The sequence below is a fragment of the Panthera pardus genome, unplaced genomic scaffold (genome assembly GCF_024362965.1).
Source record: "Panthera pardus isolate Hobbes unplaced genomic scaffold, ASM2436296v1 HiC_scaffold_6, whole genome shotgun sequence".
In the NCBI taxonomy this organism is placed as follows: domain Eukaryota; kingdom Metazoa; phylum Chordata; class Mammalia; order Carnivora; family Felidae; genus Panthera; species Panthera pardus.
Window position 1 is genome coordinate 136,244,954 of NW_026526991.1, and position 22,757 is coordinate 136,267,710.

The following is a 22,757-nucleotide window of genomic DNA, read 5'->3' on the forward strand; positions in this document are numbered from 1 at the left end:
TTATTAGGAAACCGGCTCTTTCCCGCCGCGAGGCTCGGAAAGGCGCGCCTGCTGGGTCCTCCCGAACCTAAGCGATTCAGGTGACAGACACGGGGAGCGTCCCCGCTCCGGCAGGAAGCCCGACTCGGCGTCCCAAGCGCGGAGCGGCCCTGGGGCGCCGCGGGGGCTGCAGCCGAAGCCGGGTCGGGAGCACCAGCGGAGCGCGCACGGACTCCCCGGCGCCAGGCCGCGGCGGAACTACAACTCCCGTGGTCCCTCGGGCGGACGCCGCGCCCCGTAGGCCCGCCCAGCCAGCGGAGCCCCGCCCAGGTCGCGGGCGCCCGAGCCGCCGGAGTGTGCGGGCGGGCGCGCGGCGGCGAGCGGGCGGGCGGGCGTGCGTGCGGCATGGAGCCCCGCGCGGCGGACGGCTGCTTCCTGGGCGACGTGGGTACGTGCGGGCGCGGGCGGCGTGGGTGCGGGGGGCGCGGGGACCGCGGGGCTGTTCCCGGCCGGACAGGTGCGTCGGAGGACGCCGGCAGGGGCGTTTCGGTGGGCCCAGGTTGGAACGCCGCCGTGTCCTCACGGGGAGCGAGGTCGGTAACCCCAAGCATCTCAGGCGCTCTCTGCGTCCGGCCTCTTGGCCCCGGTCAGCCAGTCGCGGGACTTCCCAACCTCAGACCCATCGGCGCACCTTGGGGAAGGCGCAGGGAGGGGTGGGCATGGTCATCCCCAAGTTCAGAGCACCCAGAGTTGCCTCTGGGGGACCGCTCCTAGGGCATCCCCGCAGAGCCCGGTGTGGGAGCCGGAACATCTTCCAGGGGCCCTGTGGGAAGGTCGTGTCGCACTGTCATTAGCATCCTACAGGTCTATCCGGCTGTGACCGAAGGCGTGTGCCCCAGAAGGAAGATAATGCCCTTGTGACAGGTCACCCCATGTTTAAAAAAAAAAAAAAAAAAAAGCCATCTCGGTTCTTCCTACCATTCAGGCTACGGGGGAATAAAATGGATCCGAGGGCAAAGGGACATTCTGTGGGGAAGGAGACTTCCCTACGAAGTAAATACTACAGCAGATGAAGTGACCCGAGAAAGCACTTAGAAAGCCTGGAAGCAAAAAACCAAAACCAACCAACCAACCAAAACTAAAGTACTTTGACACTGGTAAAAACAGTGCCAATAAAAGTGAGACATCTTAAGGGTAAATTTGGCGTAAGGGGACTTGAAGTCATAGCAAGGCAGATATTTGAATGGGTCCTGGAAAATAGCCACCTTGAACATGATCAAAGACATTTAGTAAACATCTGCTTTTACTTGGCATTCCACCGCAGGCGGGTGCAAGACTTTGACCCCTCCAGTGCCATCTGTGTTTGGCTCAGTTAAAATAAGCGAAGAATGGCTGACCAGGGCCACGTGGACACGTTTTCATGCTTGTGTTCATTAATAGCGCAGCCTTCACTTTTCTGAGCATAGTTTAAGGAATCTTTAAGAGAAGAGCTTGCTCAACCAATGGGTTTTACAGCTTCTGGGGCTCATGGATGTTTTTGACTGTCATTGTTTATTTCCTCTAAAAATAGGTTCCTGACATTTTCATTCTCAGCATTAACGGATAAGCTGAATGTATTGAATCCAGAACACCGCTATCCCAGCAGAGGCAATGGCCCACTGTAGGGACTATAACCCATTTTAACTTTCTGATCTGAAATTGTAGATGTGTGGTATATATACTTCAAAGCACGTAGATTTTTCCTTTTTTTTTTTTTTTTTAATAGAACGTCTCACAGAGGTAAAGATTATACTTATTAAGGCCATATTGTAAAGCTCTGCAGAGAATTTAGGGCAAGCCACCTCCTAAGTGAATCCTATATTTATAACTTAGCCAATGTAATACAGGTGGTTACGGACCCAAGGGCAAGCATCCTTTTGCGAAGTGGAAAAAGTGATCCTGTGTTCAGGGTCTATACTCAAGAGCTGTATTCGAGAGGCTGGCAGACAATGACAAAAGGGTACCTTAAGGATTTGAGGTTCTAAGCAAGGTGAGCTGGTTTTTTTTTTCTGTCATCCTTAGCCGTGAACTCTAAACACAGCTCGCTGCCATCGGGGGGGATCGCTACCATCTGGAGAGAGAAAGGAGAGACGGTTTCTGGGACCCCGAGAAGAGCCTGGTGCTGCTTAGGTTATGTGCCAGTGCTGGTCACAAGCCCAGAGGCAGCTGCAATACGCTTATTATTGATAATTTAGAGGTACGGTGGAGTTCACACAGCTAGAAAGAGGCAAGGCTGAGGTTTAAACCCAGGCTGGGCTTTCCTGGGTTGCTGGTTTTATGCTAAAAGGCTCACACCCTTCACATCAAGTACATTCATCTGTAATCAGTTTGTAGGGCTACTTGGATTGCTGGGCTGGGTGGATAAGCCACGTCCTGCTGTGGGTTTCTCAGGGGACACGGAAAGCTTTTACTGCCTACCTCCCATCTCCACTTGTTACTATATGGCCTTTCCCACCGTGAGACACGTGTCTGCCTGTGGGGTCCACGATCAGAAGCACAGCTTGGTCTGCATCCCCGTGCCTGGGAACCTACACAGGCACACCTTGGAAATATTTTGGGTTCAGTTCCAGACCACCACAGTAAGTGGATGTTGCAATAGAATCACATGAATTTTGGGGGGTTCCCAGTGCATATAAAAGTTATGTTTACACTGGCCTGTCGAGTATGCGATCCTCTGAAAACATACCTTAACTGTAAAAGTGCTTTAGTGCGAAGAATGCTAACTGTCATCTGATCGTCTTGCTGGTGGAGGGTCCTGCCTCGATGGTGATGGCTGCTGATTTAGCAGGGTGATGAAAGTTGGGGTGGCTGTGGCAGTTTCTTAAAATAAGATAACGAACTTGGCCGCGTTGCTGGACTCTTGCCTTCACAAACTTTTTCTGGAGCATGTGATGCTGTTTGATAGCACTTTATCCCCAGAAGTTCTTTCAAAATTGGAGTCAGTCTTCTCAAACCTTGCTGCTGCCTTGTCAGCGGAGTTTATGTTATATTCTAAATCCTTTGCTGTCATTTCAACAGTCTTCACCAGGAGTAGATTTCATCTCAAGAAACCACTTTCTTTGCTCCTCCGTGAGAAGCAACTTCTTTTCCGTTCAAGTTTTGTCAGGAGATTACAGCCATTATTCCACTTTACGGCCCCACTTCTGATTCTGGTCTGCTCTCTCTTTCCATCTCATCTGCAGTGACTCCCTCCACTGAGGTCATGAGCCCCTCAAAGTCCTCCACGAGGGCTGGAACCAACGTCTCCCAACTCCTGTTATCCTGTGAATGTTGATATTTTGGCCTCTTCCCATGAATTATGAAAGTTCTTAATGGCATCTGGAGTGGTGAATCCTTTCCAGAAGGTTTTCAGTTTTCTTTGCCCAGATCCATCAGAGGAATCACTATGGTAGCTATAGCCTTATGGAATGTATTTCTTAAATAATAAGACTTGAAAGTTGAAATGACTCCTTGATCCGTGGGCTGCAGAATGACGTCGTGTTAGTAGGTATGGAACCATGAATCTCGTTCATCTCCATCGGAGCTCTTGGGTGACCAGGCACATTATTAATGAATATTTTGGAAGGAATCTTTTTCCAAGGAAGAAGTCTCAACAGTGGGCCTAAAGTAGTTAGTAAACCATGTTGCAAACATACGTGCTGTCACCTGGGCTTTGTCGTTCCATTTATAGAGCCCAGGTAGCCTAATTCTTAAGGGCCTTGGGATTTTTGAAATGGTCAGCGAGCACTGGCTTCAACTGAAAGTCACCAGCTTCATTAACCCCAGCAAGAGAGTCAGGCTGACTCCTCTCTAGCTATGAAAGTCCTAGATGGCGTCTTCTCCCAATAGAAGGCTGCTTCATCTCCACCGATCATCTGTTTGGCATAGCCACCTTCGTTAATTTTCTTAGCTACATCTTCTGGATAGCCTGCTGCAGCTTTGACATCAGCACTTGCTGCATCATCCTGTGCCTCCATGTTTTAGAGCTGTCCTCTTTCCTCAGACCTCACAAACCAACCTCTGCCAGCCTCCAGTTTTTCTTATACAGCTTCCTCACCTTTCAGCCTCCATGGAATTGAGGAGAGGTGGGGCCTCGCCCTAGGTTAGGCTCTGGCTTAAGGGAATGTTGTGGCTGCTTTGATCTTCTGTCCAGACCATCTGAACTTTCTCCAGATCAGCTGTAAGTCGGTTTCACTTTCTTATCATCCACGTGTTCGCTGGAGTAGCACTTTTAATTTTCTTCAAGAAAATTTTGCATTCACACCTTGGCTGTTGGGGTCAAGAAGTCTAGCTTTCAGCCCGTCTTCGCCTCCGACACGCCTCCCTTACCGAACTTAATCATTTCTAGCTTTTGATTTAAAGTGAGGGATGTAGGACTCTTCCCTTCACTTGAAGACCCAGAGGCCATCGTAGGCTTATTAATTGGTCGTAATTTCAGTGTGGTGGTCTTAGGGAATAGGGAGGCTGGGGAAAAGAGCTGGTTGGTGGAGAAGTTGGAACACAATGTTTGTCGATTCAGTTCACCATCTTACGTGGGCACGGTTCATGGCATCCTGAAACATCACCATGCTAACAAAGATTATTGGTCACAGATCACCATGACAGATGTAGTGAAGTTTGAAATATTGCAAGAATTAGCAAAGCATGACAGACACAAAGTGAGCAAACGCTGCTGGAAAAATTGCAACACGGGATTGCCACAAGCTTTCAATTCGGAAAAAAACGCAATTATCCACAAAGTGCAAGAAATGGAAGGTGCACTGGCTTTCCTGAGCTGCATGTCCCTTTTTTGCTATATGATCCAGGGCCTCGCCCTGCCCTCCTCTTTTGAAGGTTGCAACCCCTCGTCCTACCTGTGGGGTTTTGCTTCTTCCAGTGTGACTCTGGAATGATAGCCACTTTTCACTAACCCCCAAGACAGGTGTGCCCATGCCTGGTAGTCACTGCTAAACATACATACTGGGGGGTCCCCTTCTTGGAGTGGTAAATAGAAAGTTCCACAAGCTTGGCTTTTATATTTTGTGAGAATCAAATCTGAGTTTCAGCTCTCCTTTTGCTCCATCCTCCACCCCCCGCCACTCATACGATCAAGTCCCCATTTCATGGGGTCACAGGCTCTTTGGCTAGCGGACAAGATAGGTAGGCACGATGGGGGAGGAGGGGTATTATAAATGGACCGCGTTTACTGAGCACTTTGTGCCAGGCCCCACACTAGGTGCTTCACTCACTATAATCTACTGAATTTTCATAACCCACCAATGAATAAACTATTATCATCATCCCCATGTACAGGTGCAGAGACAGTCAAGGGAAGCTACGTCCCACAGAAGCTGATAAGTGGCTGAGCCAAGTTTCAGATGTAGCAGAGCTTAGTCCCTGTGGTGTCCTTGCCACGGGCTGATGGGACACAGACGAGATGCTAACCCAGGGTGGGTAGGGGCAGAGGTGGGGCAAGTCCTCCTGGAAGAAATAAGCACTGGATTGCAGCGTGGAGGGGTACAAGCAGAACTCATCCAGGGTGAGTGGGAAAAGGTGGGAGTGAGGTGAGGAGATGGGGGGAGAAAAGGGCCTTCATTCAGAGGGAGAGGTATTGTCTAAAGCAGTGGTTCTCAAAGTGCAGTCCCCAGGCCACAGCGTCAACATCAGCATCATGTGGGAACTTATTAGAGACGCAGATTCTCAGGCACCAAGACCTGCTGACTCTGGGGTGGGGCTCAACAGTCCATTCTCATAGCCCCCAGGTGGCACTGTTGGACGCTCAGGTGTGAGGGCCACTGGTTAAAGGGATCAGGAGGTCAGAACACTTTTTGTATAGCCAAAGGGAGTGATGGGGAGGGGTGAGCCAGTGTAGGAGAGAGAATTTTACTCCCATTTTGGGATCAGAGCAGTGCCTTGATCAATTACAGGTTTGTTGAATGTATACATTGAGGTTGGAATGAATGTAAAAATAGTTTTAGTTTGAGATGAATAAAAATGAGGATAATCTACCAAACTCATGAGAGGAGAGTCCCAGTAGCACTTGAAGGACTTTTATAGCTGTAAACATTTAAGAGGAAACAGCTCAAATCAATATCCTTCCACCTTAAGACACTGGAAATAGAAAACTAGAGCTGAAGGAGGTAGAAGGGAAAAAATAATAAAGATTAGACAGGACATCCATGAAAACTGGAGCTGAAGGAGGTAGAAGGGGAAAAACAAAGATTAGACAGGACATCCGTGAAACAGGGAATAGAAAAAACAACATAGAAAGCCAACAAAACCAAAAGTTCTCTGGAAAGAGCAATGAAATCGACAAACCCCAAGGAAAAAGATGCAGATCACTAAGATCAAGGAGGAGAGGGATGACGTTACTCTAGCCCTTCTAGAAACAAGGACCACAGGGGCGCCTGGGTGGCGCAGTCGGTTAAGCCTCCGACTTCAGCCGGGTCACGATCTCGCGGTCCGTGGGTTCGAGCCCCGCGTCGGGCTCTGGGCCGATGGCTCGGAGCCTGTAGCCTGTTTCCGATTCTGTGTCTCCCTCTCTCTCTGCCCCTCCCCCGTTCATGCTCTGTCTCTCTCTGTCCCAAAAATAAAAAAAAATAAAAAAAAATAAAAAGTTGAAAAAAGAAACAAGGACCACAGAGGGACAGTGTGAACGGTGGCATGTCAGTCTGCCAGGGCTGCTGTGACAAAATGCCACTGGGTGGCCTGCACAGTGCACGTTCATTTTCTCACAGCTCTGGAGGTTGGAAGTCCAAGATCAGGGGCTCAGCCGGGCTGGTTTTTGCTGAGGCCCCTCCACCCCTTGGCTTACAGATGGCCACTTTCTAACTGTGTCCTCACATGGCCCTTCCTCTGTTCAGGCCCATCCCAGGTGTCTGTGTCCTAATCTCCCCTCATGAAGACTCCACTTAGATGGGTTTAGGGCCGGCTCTAATGACCTCACCTTGACTTCATTACTTCTGAAACCGTGCAGACTCCAAGTGCAGTCACATTCAGAGGTATATAGGGTTCAGGCTTTGCTTACGAATTTTGGGGACAAAATTCAGTCCATAACCTATTGTAGGCCAACAGATTAGAGGATGTACACGAAGTGGAGACATTCCAATAAAGACACAAACTACCAAAATTGGCAAAAAATAGACACCAAAACTGACTCAAAAAAAAAAAAAAAATAGAAACTCTGAATAGACCTGTAGCAAATGAAGATGTGGAATTAGGAATTAAAGCTTATAGCAAAGGAAAGCCCAGACCCAGAGATCTTCCCAGATGAACTTGACCCAACATTTAAAGATTCAATACCAGTGCTTTCCAATTTTTGGAAGAGACAATAATTTCCTGACTCATTCTATGGAGCCGGAAAAACCAGATAAAAACATCAATCATAAGACAAATGACTTACGAGTGTAGATATAAGAGTCCTGAGAACACTGGCAAACCAAACATGCTATGGCATCATGACCAAGGGGATTTATGCCAGAAATACATAGTTGGCTTAACATCTGAGAGTCCGTTAATGTACTAACCACTTCCACAATTAAGGAAGGCCGGCAGGAGCACTGCACTAGATGCAGAAAAAGCATTGAACAAAAATCCAACGCCATCTGGTGATTAGAAACAACAACAACAACAACAACTAGAAAGGGAGGTGAATGTCCTCCACCTGATAAAGGCCACCTGTGAAAAAGTCACAGCTAAGCTCATCCCTGACGTGAAAGTCGACGAATAAGGCCGGGACGTGCTCTTACCGCTTCTGTTCAGCATCGAGCTGGAAGTCCGAGCCAGGGCAGTGAGGCCGGAAAGAGAAGAGGCATCCAGATTGGAAAGGAGGTGGTGAAACTACTTCCGTTAGCAGGTGACATGATTTTACACGTACAAAGTCCTGAGGAACCTGTTAAAGTGGAGTAAAAGGTGGTCCCCACTTTCAAGGCACTCCTGGGCAAGGATGGGGTGGAGAGAGCGTCAAGCTGTAAATGAGGGTGTGCGCGCGAGTGTCGTGGAAGAAGGGGAGACTTCAAACGGGTGCAGGTACGGCAAGTGACAGGAGACTCTAACGGGAGATTCTCCCGTCCCGGCGCTCCAGTCTGCAGAGGTGGGGGATCCCAGGCGGAGAGGCAGGTGTGGAAGGGCGGGGGGCACGGAGCAGCTACAGGTGGCACTGGAGAGGGGTCAGTGGGGGGGGGGGGGGAGAAGGGCTCAAAGAGGTGAGCAGGGCCCAGGTCGCCACCCCCGACAGGCCGTGCCAACGAGTATGACCTCCACGCTCCGGCAGTGGGGATGACCCGAGCATTTTGAGGAGCGTTTCGGCCAACTCCGTGATCCTGCATCGGGTGCTGGGTTTCATGAAGCGTCCTTGCGACCCTGCCATGGTCTCCTGACCTGGGTACACGTGTCCCCGGGTCTCAGCACTGGGTCTGCCTTCCTTTCCAGGTTTCTGGGTGGAGCGCACCCCTGTGCACGAGGCTGCCCAGCGTGGCGAGACCCTGCAGCTGCAGCAGCTGATTGAGAGCGGGGCCTGTGTCAACCAGGTCACCGTGGACTCCATCACGCCCCTGCACGCGGCCAGCCTGCAGGGCCAGGCGCAGTGTGTTCAGCTGCTGCTGGCCGCCGGGGCCCAGGTGAGGGGCCCTTTGGGACAGACCCCCGGGGACGGGAATGGATGGAGCGCGTATGGAGGGAGGGGAAATACTAAGAGGCTCGGGATTCAAGTTGCAAAATGCACAGAAAGTAGAGAAACCACGGGGGAGGGGAAGGAAGCCTCCAGCGTGGGGTGTAGTGGAGGCCAACAGAGGAGCCGGCTCTGGGGCAGCAGTGGTCACGGCTGGGCTGCCGGGAGGGCACGGGTGGCCAAAGAGCGGGCGGTTCTAGTTTCTCGCGAGGGAGACGTCTGTGAGGGCTGGAGGCCGTGGCCGAAGAGCCACTGCCTGGGTCCAAGAGCAGGATTCTAAGCGCAAGATCGGGATCTGCTTCCCTGCGCACCTCCTGCTTGCGGGCTGGCTTGAGCCTACAGCCGTCACCGCGAGCAGAGTCGCTGGGCGGAGGGCAGCGGCAGCAGCGGGCCAGGAGCCCGGAGCGTGGGCTGCAGCCTCCGGGCCGAACGCACCCAGGAGCTTGGCTGTGAGGGCGCTCCCGCAGGAAGCGGACCGAGCTGTCGCGTGTACCCACGCAGCAGCTGAAGTCTGAGCACAGCCTGCCAGCCTGGGGGTCGGCTTTCCCCTCCGGGTCATTTCCCGGCTAGAGGGGGCACGATAAGCAGCTCCAGGCAGCCCTAAGCCGGAATTAAACTGCCCTTTTTACATCCTGCCTTCGTCACCTTGCAGTCTTGCGGGGGAGGGGGGCCTAGGGGACGGGTAGGAGGTGGCAGGAGTGAGGCCGAGTTGACCCTGTCCCAAGAGAAGAGCCCGGAAGAGGGCCCCTCCCGCACTTGGTGGGCTCAGAGGCGCTGTCAGCCCGTCTCCCTTTGTCCTTGAACGCCCTTGCCCGGGACGGCACCTTGGCACACGCTGCAAAACTGCTAATAAGGGTCTTTGCAGAGATAAATGTGTGTCAGGATGAGGAAGCGAGTCGTGTGGGCTTTTCCCCTCCACCCTGACGCTCGTTTCTTTCTCCCCACCAGGTGGACGCCCGCAACATCGACGGCAGCACACCCCTCTGCGATGCCTGTGCCTCCGGCAGCATCGAGTGTGTGAAGCTCTTGCTCTCCTACGGGGCCAAGGTCAACCCCCCTCTGTACACGGCGTCCCCGTTGCACGAGGCCTGCATGAGCGGTGAGTCCGCGCCAGCAAAGCGAGCACTGTAGCGGAAGCTGTCAGCCGGCCGAGGTTCCCCACCTGCCCCCATTCGCTTTCTGGAGCTCGGGTACCCGGCCGTGGAAATCCTCAGCTTTTCCTCCTGCAGACCCTTCCCCGCCAGGAGCAGGGGCCATGGTTTCTAGGGTAGGATTCTACTTCTTAGCTGGGTCTCCAGGGCCTTTCAGATACTAACGCTGGAAATCAGCCTACCCTGTGGTGGCTCACTTGGTCTTCACCGTCTTCTGCCCTGTGGACCCCTGTTGTATTTCGAGGGGACCCAGCACAGGCCGAGGACAGGGCGCTCATCCTGGGGGCTCGGGGAACAGGTGGGATTTCAGCCACCCTGCAAGAAGGAGGTTTCAGACTAAGAGGAAGGCCACTTCAAGCAAGAGAAAGTGACTTGTCCAGGCTCACTGGACCGGAAGCTCCCAGGAGAGGGGTGACAGAGAAGACGAAATTTAGGGTGAGACCGGCAGGTGGGAAATCTTTAAATGACACACTAAGGAGTTTGGATTCTACTCTTCTGAGCGAAGTTTGCAAACTTGTGGCCAATATTCTGATTGGCCGGCACAGTGCCGGCCAGTGTTGTGTTCGGGTGTGGGTGCGTGTCCTTTCGTGGCTCCACTCAGAGCCATCATTCTCTGCTGAGACGCCACGTGCACTCAAGTCAAGAGAACATGGTACGGTTCCAAGGGCACTTTATGAAACCCAGGACCCTGCGTAGGATCACAGAGTTGGTCCCAACGCTCCTCAAAATCCTTGGGTCATCCTCACTGCTGGACGGGCCTACCAGTCATACTCGTTGGCTTGTCGGGGGTGGTGACCAGGGCCCTGCTCACCTCTTTGAGCCCTCCCCCACCACCGGCCCCTCTCCGGTGCCACCTGTAGCTGCTCCGTGCCCCCCCGCCCTTCCACACCTGCCTCTCTGCCTGGGATCCCCACCTCTGCAGACTGGAGCACCGGGACGGGAGAATCTCCTGTTAGAGGTTACATGCTCCACCTGGTCTGTAGAGTCCTCTCATGCTCTGGGCTGATAAGGGTCTGGAATTTTCTCTGGTCATTACTTTGTCTTTCCTGGTAGAGGGGGATGGGGAGACCGTTATGAATTTCTGTCCCGCTGTTAGGCAGATGGGGAGGGGGGCAGAGAGCTTTTCTTATATCTGCCGTGTAATTGCTTTAAGCTCAAAATAATCCTTATGCTAAAGAAGCAGATTTTGGGGGTGGCCTAGCTGCTGCTCTTCCATAGAGGAGCGATGGGGCTAGGGTATCCTGACGTGGAGAGAGGAGTTGGAGCCCAGGCAGGGTGGATTCATTTAGAAACCTTTAGGGGAAGAGTCAGCAGGATTTAGTACGGGGGACAGGACTACGCAGTGGTCCAGACATCCCCAAGAGAGTGGCCAGCAGAGGGCTGTAGGGAAGAGGCTGGATTTCAGGGCCACACGTGGAAAACTTGGCCGCTGCTGACGATGAAGCATGAATAAGTGAGGAGAGAGGATGGAGCCTGGGACAGAATGAACCTCCACCCAAACCCAGTTAAAGATGCCGGGAAAGAGGCAGAAAAACACCTGCCAGGGAGAAGGCTGGGGGACCTCCGAGGTCAGGAAGCCTTGGGAAGCTCCTCCAGGGGGCTCGGACTCGGGCTGCCAGTAGCTTCAGCTTATCACCTCCAGGCCTGGTGCTCCCGACGCCACTTAGGAGACCCCGGAGGTGGGGAGCACCTTCCTTCCTGCTGAGGAGCCGGGTCTGGCTGCTCAGAGGTGCTGTTCCCAAACCTACTGCTCTCCCACGAGAGGCTCACCCGTGCCCTCTGTCCCTCGTGCCGCCAGGCCGGGCCGGGGGAACCGTGCACGCCCAGAAAGCACAACGTTCTGGCTCCGCAAGGCAACTTGGGGTTGTGACCCACTTTCAGTTGGGGTGCGGTTCTGGTTCCCCGTTCTCCCCCAGCAGGCAGGCGTGGGCTTACCTGTTCAGCTGTGCTTCTCTCAGGCTTATTTCAGATGTGTATGCTCATTAACGGTCCTCATCCTTTTCCACTTGCTTTAAGGAAGTTCCGAATGCGTGAGGCTTCTTATTGACGTGGGGGCCAATCTGGAAGCACACGACTGCCACTTCGGGACCCCTCTTCACGTCGCCTGCGCCCGGGAGCATCTGGACTGCGTCAAAGTGCTGCTTAACGCAGGTGTGCTGGCGCCTGCTGCCGCTGGAGTGTCGGTATTTATGCCGCGCAGGCGTGGTGGGCTTACACCCGTGGTGCTCGATGTGGGGTGTTGCATTTATACGCGTGCTCCTCAGTGCAGCTGTGTTGTGTTTACTCCTGCTCTTCAGGGCAGGTGTGCAAGTCCATTGGCTTTTATGGCTGCTCTCCTCAGGGCAGGTGTGTCCTGTTTCTGCCTGCCCTGCTCGGTGCAGGGGTGTTGGTGATCGTATCCGCCCTGCTCGGCACAGGTGTTCTGTTTACCTGCACCGTGCGCTGGCCGTGCGCTGGGCGGTGGACTCAGACCAGGTTGGAAGTTGGCTCTCCCTCTTGCCAGCCGAGACTGTGGGCCTCAGTTTCTATACCTATACAACTGGAAAAGGAAACCTTATTTTGGAGGGTTGTCCGAAGGATTTGTGATCATGTTTCTGCAGGGCCTGATGCTGAGTGCATGCTAATCGTTATTTTTGGTGGCCTCGGGGCCATCCCTAATACCTGCCTAATTCGATCGCCATCTAAATTTTTTTTAATGTTTATTTATTATTGAGTGAGATAGAGTGTGAGTGGGGGAGGGGCAGAGAGAGAACGGGAGACACAGAATCCGAAGCAGGCTCCAGGCTCCGAGCTGTCAGCACAAGCCCAACAGGGGGCTCAAACCCACAACCCACGAGCTGTGAGATCATGACCTGAGCCGAGGTCGGACACTCAACCAACTAAGCCATCCAGGCGCCCCGGGTGCCTTCTAAATCAGAAAGAGATGGGGATCCGAGGGAAATGGAGCTGGCAGCGTGTGGAATCCAGATCCTTGTCAGGTGTTCAAAAAAGGATAGGGAGGCTCCCAGGATGAAAAATAAAAAACAAGATGGAAAACAACCCAGTCAAGTGGAGGTTGGCTTCGGGACCTGTCTACCACAGGAGTTTGCAAATGTAGCCAAACTGGGTATTGGGAAGGAGTTTTCATTATGAACCCAACTTAAATATTTTGTTGGAAAATTTTAGCTCAGCCATGCTGGGTGCAGCTTAGGATAAAAAAACAAAACTGGTCAGGAATAGAAAGCTTACCAGTTCTCTCCGGAGGACGGTCGTTTGAGCTTAGGTTGTATGTACTTTTCTATTTGTGAGTCTTGCTCACTTTAATGTGCACTTTTAAGTCTTGAGCAAAAAGGATTCATTTTGTATAAGGTTTGCCATTGGGGTCGTTTTTATTTATATATAAAAAAAATTTTTTTTAATGTTTATTTTTGAGAGAGAGAGGGTGAGCAGGGGAGGGGCAGAGAGAGGGAGACACAGAATCTGAAACAGGCTCCAGGCTCCGAGCTGTCAGCACAGAGCCTGACGCGGGGCTTGAACTCATGAACTGTGAGATCATGACCTGAGCCAAAGTCGGCTGCTTAACCGACTGAGCCCCCCAGGTGCCCCACGCTTTTACTTTTTATATAGTGAAAGAATGTCTAGATGAGAAGCAGCCCTAGATCTTCTGGCCAATTCACTCAGCTTTTCTATCAGCCTAGGGTACCTGCCGGGCATTACTTCCGAACTTTTGAAATAGTTTTCTGGTCCATAGCCATCTGCAGAGCGCGTGGTACCTGTGTGCTCAGTACACCTCAGCGCCCGTCCTTTTTTCCTTCCTCTCCTTGTGGCTGTAGGTGGAAGGATAAGACTCGGGGTTTGAACCCCAACATCCTTTCTGCACAAAGTCCTAACTTAATGGAAATGGTTCCTCATGTGTAAGCAATGGAAAACCCACTGTAGGGGCTGCGAGGACCAGAAGGAGGCAGCTTTCGAGGCCAGTTTGTCCTGAGGGTCAGCAAGATCATCGAGCCCTCACATTCCCTGAAATTTGGAGGTCTCCTGTCCAAAGTGTTCACTTGATCCTATGCCCGGGGCCCCTAACGGCGTTAAAATGGCTGCATCAGGGTCGGGCTGAAATCCAAATACTTTTTGCTCGGGAGGCTTCTGGAGGCTTCTGGTAGCTTTCTGAGAAGAGTGAAAAACCACTTGTCCAGATGCCTGCCTAACCCTTCCCTCTTGTGTCCAAGAGGAACCTGCGCCCAAATTGGAACCTGGGTCCAAACCGAATCCGGGCCCTTCTTCCAGACTCAGCCGAATTCTGATTGGGTGGGGCCCAGATTATTTGAACCAATTACTGGGGCTGGGGAGAGGGATTAGCCAATCAGGACCCACACCCAAGGCTGGAGCCTAGGTCATCCCACCCCCACCCTAATAGCACACGGCCACTGCAGGCTGTCAGCGCGGCGGGGCTGGCTGGTCAGAGTGGGAGGGCGGCTGTGGGGTTCACGCCGGTCTCAAGCAGGGGTTCCCCAGATGCGCCAGTGGTGGCCGCCACCACCAGGCCGTCAGCTCTGGGCTTGACTGCAGCTCTCCTGTGACAGCTCCTCCTCCCTAGATCAAATAGATTCTTTTCAAAGAAAACGTTTTCAGCTGCAGGAAACCTCAAGCATACAGAAAAAGTAGGGAGGGCAGCACGTGGGTTGCTCTTAAAGTAGCCATTCTTCACGTTGGTGGGGGGGGGGGCAGGCCCCTTGGAAAGCCCAGTGGAAGCGGCATCTCTGGAAAGCAGGTGCCCCCCGACCCACGGGGTGGGCACCGGATGGCCCAGCTGCAGGTTAGTTGTGCAGAGGAGGGGGCGGGTGAAGGTGCAGCGTGGGGAAGTAATAGCGACGCTTAACAGCTGCCACAGGATTTAGCTCCGCAGGAAGTGGTCAGAAGGAGTGATGGGTGTTACAGGGCCAGGTACTGAGCTGCTTGGCTTTAATGTCCCTGAACCGGCTCCGTCCCCCTCTTTCCCTCTCCCTGTCTCCTCCTCCCCCTCTCTCCTCCTCCCCCCTCTCTCCTCCTCCCCCCTCTCTCCTCCTCCCCCCTCTCTCCTCCTCCCCCCTCTCTCCTCCTCCCCCCTCTCTCTTCCTCCCCCCTCTCTCCTCCTCCCCCTTCCTCTCCCTCCCTCTCCCCCTTTCTCCCCTTCCTGTCTTTCCCTCTCTTTCTCCCCCTCCCATCTCTCTTCTCCCCTCCCCCTTTCTCCCCCTCCCTCCTCCTATCCTCTTCCCCTCCCTCTTCCCCTCTCCCTCCCTCCTCCTCCCCCCTACCCCATCCCTCTTTCTCCCTTTCCCCCCTGCCCCCCTCCCTCTCTCTTTCTCAGTTCAAGGCACATTATCATCATCAGTTCCCACGAAGCCACCTTCTTCCCCTTCCCTCTTTCCTCTTTCCTCTACCCTGCCCCCATTCTAACGTGAATGTGTATGTGCTTCATCTGTGTTTTTGTAAGACACTCATTACGGGTTGGGACATGTATTTTTAATCGACCTAAGTGGTGCTGTGTTACAGAGTTTGCCTTTTTGCTGTTTTTTGTCCTGCTCTGTAGTTTCAAGCCCCCCACCCCCATGTACTCTGTTTGCCCAGGGGTGTGGCTCCCCAGCTGCAGAGCATGCCGGACCCCTCCTAGTCTCCCCGTCCAAAGGAGCCCAGCGCACGGTGTAAAAAGGTCCTGTTTTGTACCTTGGTATGCCACCTGGTGGAAAGAGTCACCGTCCGAGGCCTGGAATCCTGAGAAGCCCTAGTAAGCGGGATGGAAGGGAGGTGTGAGTTGTACAGCCACCCCTAGCCATAGTGTTCTCCTTGACCTTGAGAGGAGCTTGACCGCCTGGGCCCCCTTCTCTCTTGCTATAAGTAGAGACAGTCTCTTTCCTCCGCACTTGGCAAGATTATTGTGACAGTTAATGACCTGCGAGACAGCTGCCTGCACTTCAGATCGTTAGACTTTACAGTTTATTTTTCGTTGCAAGTTTGCATCTAGCGTCCAGACCTGCCTTTGCTTTAGGACCGCGGAACTATGCGAGTCTGTATTCTGCCGGGCAGGTATTGGAAGAGCGCCCTCAGGTGGTGGAGCGGGTGCACGGTGCGGGGATGTTTTGTGAACCGACTGCCCTTTAGTACTATTTTTACCATGCGTAGCTGTTGAATTAAATAGCTAGGTAATGTAGTCTTCTTCCTGAGGGATTTTTTTTTTTTTTTTTCCCGTACCTGACTTGGGAGTTTGGGCTGTGGGCAGTGGAGAGCATTACTTGTATTGTCTCATTGCGGTGCTTGGGGATTAAAACTATTTTAAGTCAGAAATCCGAATGACCCACTATTTTCAGTGGGACAGGAAATCTAATAGCCTTACACCCCTTATTTCCTCTTTTGGGCCTCTAAATTTATCATTACATGGAGACAGGCTGGTGATACGATTTCTTTGAACCCCACTTTGCTGATATTTTGTGACTGTGACTTGAATCTATTTTGGGGGGATAGCTTCAGTGATGCTGGACTATTTGCTTGGCTTCTTTAAAATTCTTCTGGCCACCTGGGTGGCTCAGTTGGTGAAGCGTCTGACTTTGGCTCAGGCCATGATCTCCATTTGTGAGTTTGAGCCTCACGTTGGGCTCTGTGCTGACAGGTGGGAGGCTGCAGCCTGTTTCGGATCCTCTGTCCTACTTTCTCTGTGTTCCTGCTCATGCTGTCCCCAGAATAAATAAATATTTAATAAAATAAAATAAAATGCTTTTCTCCTACCCCCCTTTCTCTTATAACCTCCTTATCCATTAGGTGCAGACTTCAAAGAAGTTGGTATTTTCTTAAAAAAAAAAATTCCAAGGCTGTAGGAGATCCCCTTGCATAGAATTGGCGATGGCCGTGCCCTAAGAATGACGCCTTACACAAATCATAGTTTTAGCAAAATCTTTACTTTTTAAAGCATCTAAAACTACTGTAATTAGCTACTACTTGTTCACCTCTTTCTGGATGTCTACTATTGTCCCCAAAACAGATGGATTCACAAGTGAGACACCTCATCTCTTACCTGAACTGGTGGACGATGTTTGGGGAACATTACCTGTTTTCCCTTTGAGCTTCTCTTTTGTGAAAGATGTTTATGTTTAAGGACTCTTCATCCATTCATGCAGCACACGTTGTTAGCGCCCCTGCCCTGCGCCCGTCGTGCGCGTGTGGGAACCATCAGAGAGCCTCAGGACCAGTGGGGACGGACTGCATAGGGTCTTAGAACTGCTTCTGACTCACAGAGGAGTTTTCTGTTTTATCTTTCTTCTTTTTGCTTCTGTTTCCAATTATATTACTTTCTTACCGCGATCTGTGTTTAGCTCTCTTGCCATAAGAAAAAACGTTAATTACCGCATTTGGATCTTGAAGATGATTTTGAGTGGGGCGCCTGGGTGGCTCAGTCAGTTAAGTGTCCAACTCTGTACTTTGGCTCAGTCATGATCTCACGGTTCGTGGGATGGAGTCCCTGAGTCTGGCTCTGCACTGACGTCACGGAGCCTGCTTGGGATTCTCTTTTACTCTCTCTCTGCCCTCCCCTCCTTGTGCATGCACTCTCACTCAAAATTCTCTTTTAGTGTTTATTCATTTTTGAGAGAGAGAGAGCAAGCACAATCGGGAGAGGAGCAGAGAGAGAGAGGGAGACCCAGAATCTGAAGCAGGTTCCAGGCTCTGAGCTGTCAGCACAGAGCCCGATGCAGGGCTCGAACCCATGAACCAGGAAATCATGGCCTGAGCTGGAGTCAGATGTTCAATCAACTGAGCCCCCCGGGCACACCTCTCTCTGAAAATAAGTAATAAACAAATATTAAGAAAAAGAAGACAGGTGGAAGGCTCCATGGTCTTGTAGACAAAAAGATTTTGAAAAGGCTGTGGCAGAGTCTGTCTGGATTTTCTCTCCTGGGGGATCGCTTCTGTGCACTGTGCTGAACGAGAAGGTACCGGTCGGGGTTTCTCCTGGCTGTGCGTACCCTCCTCAGTGATACCGTTCCTCGCTTTGGACCCACAGGGGCCAATGTGAACGCAGCGAAGCTTCACGAGACAGCCCTGCATCACGCAGCCAAGGTGAAGAACGTCGACCTCATTGAGATGCTCGTCGAGTTCGGAGGCAACATCTACGCGCGAGACAACCGGGGCAAGAAGCCGTCTGACTACACGTGGAGTAGCAGTGCACCCGCCAAGCGCCTCGAGTTCTACGAAAGTGAGTAGAACTCACTTTCCTGTTGTTGTTGTTTGAGTGGTGCTTGCTTGTTTGGAATTGCACGAATCCGCTGTGCAGGAAGCTTTGTCCCAGATGGTCTGTCCAGCCCTGTACAAGGCAGTCAGCTGTACTGATCCCTGTGAGCAGCCCTCGCTCGCCCTTCAGGGGACAAGGGACAAGTGATCGGGAAAAAGGACAAGACTTCTCTGGGTACAGATTTTTAAATGAGTTCACACCACCTTACAACCACATGAGGCTTTCAAACACCTCTTGCTTGCGGTGGGGGGGGGGGGGGGGGCGGGAAATGATTTATTCAAATTTTTGTCGGCCCCACCCAACCAAACTCCAAAAGAATTTAGAGGCAAGTACCATCCACATCTGTCAAATGTTTTCTGGAAGACAGTTTTCCTGCATCCAAATAATCTGGAGATAAAGGAACATGGGAAAATGAATTTCTCCAGGACTTGTTTTTTCTCTCTCAAAGAACGTATTTCATGAATCTGCAGAAGTTGAGAATATTGTGTTTGGCTTATTTATATTTTTATCAAGCAGATATTTGCATCAAACGTGGGGGTTTTTTAAATATTTTTTTTAAGTTTATTTATTTTGAGAGAGAGCGAGCAGAGGGGAGGGGCAGAGTGAGGGGGAAAGAGAGAGAATCCCACGTAGGCTCCACCGCTCAGCGTGGAACCCAGTGTGGGTCTTGATCTCGTGACCGTGAGATCATGACCTGAGCCGAAATCAAGAGTCGGACACTTAATGGACTGAGCCATCCAGGCACCTCTCTACTTGGTTGTAAAGAATCGAATTGTTCTAGGGGCACCTGGGTGGCTCAGTCCGTTAAGCGGACTTCAGCTCAGGTCCTGACTTCAGCTCAGGTCATGATCTCACAGTCCGTGGGCTCGAGCCCCACATCAGGCTCTGGGCTGACAGCTCAGAGCCTGGAGCCTGCTTCTTATTCTGTCCCCCTCTCTTCCTGCCCCTCCCCTGCTTGCACACACATTCTCTCTTTCTCTTTCAAAAATAAACATGGAAAAGATTTTTTAAAAATTAAAAAAAAAGAATCAAATCGTTCTAAAAGGCAGTTGTGAGGCCAGACTCTGCACATGTTCTGGCACCTCAGCTCCAGGGGCTTCCAGGTCCTTTCCATCTTTGGCCCTGGTTTGCTGGCCAGCTAGCGACAGGCTTCGTCTCTGGTCCTGAAGGCCTGACCCTCAGCACTGGGATGTGCATGCACAGACGGTTTCAGCCAGAGCAGTTTTGTGACGCGTGTCACTTCTCGTCGGGTGCCTTGGCCCTGCCGTACACGGTGCTGAGAGCCCGGACCCACAGGAGCTGGTGGCCAGGCCCCTGCCCAGCACTAGCCCTCGCCCTGGCCCTCATTTGTCTGCAAGTTTGAGAAACGAGCCTAGTAGCCTTAGATTAGTCCTTGGCTGACAAATCTGTGTGTCAACTTACGACTTTATAGAAAAGAGGAAAAACCTCCCCAGGATCCCACAAAATGAAACCCCAGCGCACATCACCCGTATCCCATTTCCTGATCTTCCTTCCTAGGTCCCGTCCGTCCGTCCTGGTAGCCATCCAGGGAAAGCATGCAGGGCTGGCCTATTTCCGGTTCCACCTCGGTATTTGCTAAGTTGAAGGATGTTATGCTATTTCCTTAGGCTGACCTCATGTGCTTCCTGTTCCCTTTCAGAAACCCCTCTGTCCCTGGCACAGCTCTGCAGGGTGAGCTTGCGGAAGGCCACTGGTGTCCGAGGACTGGAGAAAATCAGCAAGTTGAACATCCCTCCCCGGCTCATCGATTACCTTTCCTACAACTGAGCTGCAGGCGCGCGAGGCAGGAGCCGGCTGGGGGCCCCCTGGCCTCTCCCAGCCCAACGCTGGGCCGCTTGGCCCTGCCTCGTCTGCGGCCGTTCCACTGCCGTAGATAGAGCAACGCTCCCAGAGGCTGTGCCGGCTGGCCTGCTTTGTCTTCTCTGCAGACTCCTGGACAGTGTTGCCAAGGCACTGAGAAGGCCCTGCCTGGTCCCGGCCGTCCGGCGCTCTCAGGAAGGGCTCTGCAGGGAGCGCAGGGGAGGGCCAGGCGGGGCCGGGCACCGGGGTGGCCCTGGGCATCTGGAGGGAGGAGCCTGAGCTACAGAGGTCAGGGTCGGTCCCGACCCTGTGGCCTGGGACAGCTGCTTTGGTGATATCCTGCCGCTCGGATGCTCTTTTCTGGAGCTGCGGTTGGCACTTTCCAGGGCCCACCTGTGCCCAGCTGCACCCGTCACTCAGGGGGCTCTACACGGATCTCGGTCGGGGAAGGGCTCGGGCCGTTTATTCCCCACAACCAGCACAGTGCTTCTTGGGACCTTTTCGGGCCCCAACTCTTAAAAAGCTTATGTGGGGATAAAACGCTTGCAGAGCGTATATAGGCTGTAGTGCTTGGGTGCTGTCAGTGGGTCTCTACGACAGGTGACGTGTTCCAGGAGTTGTTCCAGGCGCGGAGCGCCAGCCGACTTTAGGGATGAGGTCTCCTCTGTTCCTGCTGTTGCCGACTGAAACCTTCTCCTACCCTGAATTTTGCTCACTCCTTTGAAGCTCTGAAGTCGGTAGAAGAGGTCGCCAGCGCCCAGTGGGTATTCACAACCACCGATTCGTGCATTTTGCAGCCACTTACAGGACATCTGTTACGTTTCAGGAGTTGTCGGAGTGCTTTGAACCCGGTGGGAATCAGGCTCCCTGTCCAAGGCAGTGAAGGAATCTGTTCCTGTAGTGCTAGAAACAACGAATTCCACCCTGTAGGCAGGAGGTGAACTCACTGATATTCGGATTGCATTTGTCTAAGATTCTGTCTCCTAATTGAAAAACCAAAACCAGGGAGTTAAACTAGAGGACGGTTGTACAATTAGCTCAGGTGTATCTAGTTTCTGAGGGAACGGGGAAGACACCCTCCTGTGAGTCATGCCCGAAGCCGGCGTCCCCAGAAACGCAAATGTCCCCAGGCGCTTCCGGGAAGGCCTGCCGAACGGAAGGAGCCTGGATTGCTGGGCTGCATGACCGACCGGCGGGGTCTCTTCACGGTTCCTCGTGGGGCCCACATCTGGGGAGAGTTTCACGGCTGCTGCAGGTATTTTCTGTCTGCGCTGTTTGAGCTGAGAATGAGCCACTCCCGTTCCGTTAGAGTCTGAGATCCGAGTTGGGGGTAAATCCGTGTTTTTGCATGTGCCAGTAATGACAGCGACAAACAAAGCACCGGGATCTGCCCGGGCATCTCTGGAACAGAAGCTTGCCCCTAGCAGTGAACGCCGACGACACTTCCTCACGCGGCACACCGAGTGCAGGGTCAGACCCCACACCCACTGCTCAATAAAAATCGTTTGGGTCCATCCTTATGTTCCCGTGGCCCTTGTGTTGGGAGCAGAAACGCGGGACGGGCTTCGCCCTGTCGAGAGGGGCTGCTGTCGTCTTCTCGTGTTTTGGAAGGTCACGTGATGGGGCCTTGCCACCCCCAGATTCATTCCTTTCTGCCTCTCCTTGTCTCCTAGTGCTGATGTACCGCCCTCAGGTGGGGACACGCTGCCCCGGGGGATCAGATGACTAAGATTTTAGGGCCTCCTGTCCCTCCCCCACTCCCCCGCCCCCGGCTTTAGTGAGATGTAATCGACACGGAACCCACCCGAACCCTTAGTAGGGCTGTGACCGTAGATGCATCTCCGCCCCTCGGAGCCCCGGCCTCCCCCACTGCAGCGGAAGGATGGAGGCTGACATCGATCATTAGAAGGACATCGGTGACCAACTCCTCAATCTTACACATTTGAAAGTGTGTTCACTCCTATGTTCTTGTGAAGCTGAAAAATAAGGTGATTAAAAGATGCCTTGAAAAGTATAAAGTGCTCCCCAAACATAAAAGTTACATGTTTGTGTCTGTACTGTGGTTTTGTTGATGTCTGTAGACTTTACAGCCGTGTAAATGATTCTCTTCTGACCCTGGGATGGTCCTGGCTTATTTCAAGATAGTCCTGACTTAGGATGGTCCGGACTTATTTCATAGATCAGAAAGAGCGCTCAGTTTACATCATATATATATATATATATATATATATATATATATATATATATATAATTTTTTTTTTTTAAAGAGTATTTTGAGAGCACAAGTGGGAGGGGGCAGAGAAAGTGAGAGAGAATCCCAAGTAGGTTCTCGCTGCCAGCACAGAGCCCAGCATGGGGCTCAAACTCACGAAGCCATGAGATCATGACCTGAGCCAAAACCAAGAGTCAGACTTAACTGATTGAGGCACCCAGGTGCCCCTCTCAGTTTACATTTTAAAACTCGATGTGTCGCTGACAGATTTGGAGAGACATTTGCAGCACAGATAACAAATGACTGGTAATCAAAATATATAAAGACCTAGAAATCATTAAGAAAAGGATTCATAACCCAACAGATGAAGGAAAACAGGCAAAGACTCTGGACAAGAAATTTATGAAAGAGAAACCTCGAATGTCCCCTGAAGGGAAAGGGTGGTTAGTAATGATCAAGGAAATGCAAATTAGTAAATACTTAATTCAACAAAAGGATATCAATATATAGCACCTTCCTGATTAAAATTAAAAGGTCTGATAGTTTATGTGGATGGGGCATAAGGGGGACACAGCTAATGGGGGTGTCAGTTGAAGTGTGTATTTTGAAGGGTAGTAGATGATACTGAGCCCCATTAGAAGTGCATACCACACGTGCTCAGTATTTCTCCTTTTATAAACGTGCGTTAAACTCGGG

The 22,757-nt window shown here is 52.1% G+C and overlaps 1 protein-coding gene across 1 annotated transcript; it reads left to right on the plus strand.

Annotated features, from left to right (window-relative positions):
* The first annotated feature begins 286 nt into the window (after window positions 1-286).
* ASB13 (ankyrin repeat and SOCS box containing 13) lies at window positions 287-21,363 on the plus strand. Its single transcript, XM_019460887.2, has 6 exons — window positions 287-427; window positions 8,407-8,594; window positions 9,593-9,743; window positions 11,812-11,946; window positions 17,801-17,992; window positions 19,689-21,363. The coding sequence occupies exons 1-6, from the start codon at window positions 385-387 to the stop codon at window positions 19,814-19,816; spliced, it is 837 nt and encodes a 278-aa protein (XP_019316432.1). The 5' UTR covers window positions 287-384; the 3' UTR covers window positions 19,817-21,363.
* The last annotated feature ends 1,394 nt before the right edge of the window (window positions 21,364-22,757 follow it).